The sequence below is a fragment of the Blastomyces dermatitidis genome, assembly GCF_000003525.1.
Source record: "Blastomyces dermatitidis ER-3 genomic scaffold supercont1.1, whole genome shotgun sequence".
Classification (NCBI taxonomy): Eukaryota; Fungi; Ascomycota; class Eurotiomycetes; order Onygenales; family Ajellomycetaceae; genus Blastomyces; species Blastomyces dermatitidis.
Genome location: NW_025544774.1, coordinates 5,438,670 through 5,442,232, shown reverse-complemented (window position 1 = coordinate 5,442,232; position 3,563 = coordinate 5,438,670). Strand labels below are relative to the sequence as shown.

Sequence of the window (3,563 nt, the reverse complement as noted above, 5' to 3'; positions counted from 1 at the left end):
TTGCTTATGTGATTCAACTTGTAATACAAACACTGATAAAGAATCTTAACATTGAGATGAAGAATAATGAGATGACTGATTCTTGAGATGAGAATGAGATGAAAGTGATTACTCAAGTAACTTTTACATTCACTTTGTAAAAGATAATGTTTTTTAATAATACTTTTTAATATTGCTTTTTAATAACACTTTTTAATAACACTACTGTTAATTTTGAATAGATTGACTAATATTTTAAATATCACAGATTTGAAACATTGCTAATATGATTTATACCTTCTCTAAACAATAATAACAATTTCATAATATTCAATAAATAAACAAATCAGTCACATCACTGAATATGATACAGAATATTAGAACACAGTGAAGTTCAATATATAAGATAACTGTTCAGACTCTTTAATTGTATCAGATAATTGATTATTAAGTGTAATACTCTGATTAGAAAAAGATTCAGATATTGAAACTTTCTGATATGAAGTGAACTCAGTTGAAATATGTGATTAATTTACTGTTTCAGTTTTATAAGATAATAAAGACAGTCTCAATTACTTATATAGTAATGCTACAGTCAGTCTGATGAGTGTATAACAGTTTATTTACTTATCTTGAGAAGCAGTTGAATCACTTAAAAAGAAATTCAGTTTGAAATGATGCTATAGTGCAGGCTATTATTACTGTAAGAAATAAACTGATATATTACTACAGTAAAACTGAACAATCTTTTACAGAGTACTATACTATAGCAGCTCTACTAGATCTCTTCTATTAAGTTAATATCTACACTTCTCAAGATTGAACAGAGAAGAAATGAGACTTATATGTTAAATTAATCTGAGACTACTACAATGCTAACTATCAGAGATTTGAATAAGCAGATGTTCAAGATATGAAGACAGTGACATACAATTTCTTAGTAAGTAACAATCTTTGATAACACTTCATATTACATAGAACTATAATACTAACTTTGAAATAGAACTTATATATATTGATTACAACTGAAAATCAGGTAAAACTACATACTTATAAAACTGAATTTAACTGCTATCTTCAAGATGATCTGATGAATTTACATATCAAATCAATTCAAGAGTTATGAAAAATTGTTGAGAGTATATATTCAACTGTTACACTGATAATATGTGATATTGTAGCAATTTCATTAACAGAGATAAGAATAAAGTGAAAGTTCAACTCAAGTTAAGATATTTATCACTATTATCAGAGACAATTATAAGAAGAAACAATTAAGAAACTCATGATTATAAAACATGAAATTATCAGACAGTTTAATATCTCTGATCACAGTATATCAGAGAAGTGTAGTTTTTATAAGAAAGTAAAGAATAAACTTGCACAAGAATGTATTTAGTTATTTCATAAGTATTATCAATAATTATTATCAAATTCTGATTATATAAGCAATCACTGAATGAATCAAATGAGACTGATTTTAATCTTCAGTTTCAGTCTCATTCTGATTTTGAAAGAATGATTATCTTTCACAGTTTATTCTGAGAAATTACTCTCATTTCACTGTTCTTGAATTAAATCTGGTCATTTTTCACATCATTTCTCTCAGAAATGATTCATTTTCAGATTTTTTTGAGACTTGGTTCTGATGAGACTCACATCAAGAAATGTATGAGACCAGATTAAATGAGATTAAATGTGAAATTCATGATCCCGCTAGTCAGTCTAGTTCAGACTCTTTGATTATATCAGATAATTAATTATTAAGTGTAATACTCTAATTAGAAAAAGATTCAGATATTAAAACTTTCTAATATAAAGTAAACTCAGTTAAAATATATAATTAATTTACTATTTTAGTTTTATAAGATAATGAAGATAGTCTTAATCACTTATATATTAATACTACAGTTAGTCTGATGAATATATAATAGTTTATTTACTTATCTTGAGAAGTAGTTGAATTACTTAAAAAGAAATTCAGTCTGAAATAATACTATAGCACAGACTATTATTACTGTAAGAGATAAACTGATATATTATTACAGTAAAACTGAACAATCTTTTACAGAGTACTATACTATAACAGCTCTACTAGGAGAAAAAGAACATACATGCAACCGCTCCACCACGAACTCGCTCAATTTTTCGAATAAGAACCCGCCGATAGATCCATCGAAAAGCCCTCGATCATACGAGCATTCTGACCCCATCGCCGACCGCATACCCTGTGTGGTGGTGGAGTTATCCAGCCAAACGTGAACCGGACGTTGTTCGAAACTCCTGTGTGGGAGTATCCCCCGTTCTCCCCTACCACACCACAACCCCGGGCCAAAGTGCCATACAAATTGTAAGGTGAAGAGACCTAGCCATATGCACCAATCTTCTCGATTTTGGAAGATCCCCGATCTGTAGTTGTGGAGATATCTGAGGAGCGACCTCCGCGAAAACCCTGTCCATCTTTGATGTTCCAAAACACCAACGCCAAGTCCCACCGTTGTACCGCCCTTCCTAATCTGGCCCATCCCCGGCAGAAAAATACAAAAAGATACCTCGGCGATAATATCAAGCACATAACCAACGGCCACTTCTGAAGTGCAACCTTCCGCGGTCTGTCTTCAGTGTATCTGGACATCAACGCCAAGTCTCGCCCTCGTACCACCCCTCTCAATCTGGCCCATCCCCGACAGAAAAGTACAAAAAGATACCTCAGCAACTGTACTCAATACATAATCGGCAGACACGACAACTATAAAATCAGTATATCCCAAGGTCTGACTGAGCCTTTGATCCCTGCACAGTGAGATATATTAAATCTAGTTTTAATACCTCAATATTCAATAGATTCTGCAAGGGATTGAGAACAGTAACACTAGGTTTCTATTGAATTTGAGAATTAACTCTATATTGATATAATCATTGACAAAGTCTTCTATTTTGAGATATAAATAACCAGTTCCTCTACATCCTGCTGGCAATATTTATATTATCATATAGAAACAGACTTATATTCTCTATAATATCAAGACTCTGAAGAGAGAAAGTCTTGATAGAGAGTATACAGTAGTGCATATCTTAGCAGTTTCTATCTCATTCTTCTGCAGCAGTTAATGCAAAAAAAAGATTTTAGAAATAGTTTTTTACTTCTCTTAAAAAAGTAAGGTGTTTTTCTCTGGATTTTACACAATATTCTTACAAAGAATTAAAAACAGAGTTGTTTTCTATCATAATTTCATATTCTTTTAAGTAAGAATTACTTTTTCAGTGGCTGAAGAGCTTTCATTAATACTTAATTCTTTTTTACACTCTTTATTAACTGATTTGAGTTGCACACCTGTTGTGTGAGGAGAATTGAATAATTTAGAATAAAATTGAATAGTTTTAATCAATTTCTCTTCAAAAAATTGATTTATTTTTTTATCAGTTTTTCTCTCAAAAACTGTCATATCATCTGATTTACTATCAATTGATATCATACTTTTCCTCATTGTATCCCAAGAAAGAGATTATAAAGATTTTATTGATTTATCTTAAAAATCAATTTTAGTTTATTAGATTCTCTTCAAAAATCTAACCTAGTTACT

General features: G+C 30.5%; 1 protein-coding gene across 1 annotated transcript; it reads right to left on the bottom strand.

Annotated features, from left to right (window-relative positions):
* Nucleotides 1-1,459: 1,459 nt before the first annotated feature.
* Nucleotides 1,460-3,467, bottom strand: BDCG_16192 (uncharacterized protein; the record flags this gene model as incomplete). The annotated part of the gene is made up of 4 exons (XM_045425449.1): nt 1,460-1,483; nt 2,094-2,569; nt 2,639-2,728; nt 3,458-3,467. 4 exons carry the CDS (start codon nt 3,465-3,467, stop codon nt 1,460-1,462), a joined length of 600 nt encoding a protein of 199 aa, XP_045279272.1.
* Between the last annotated feature and the right edge of the window lie 96 nt (nt 3,468-3,563).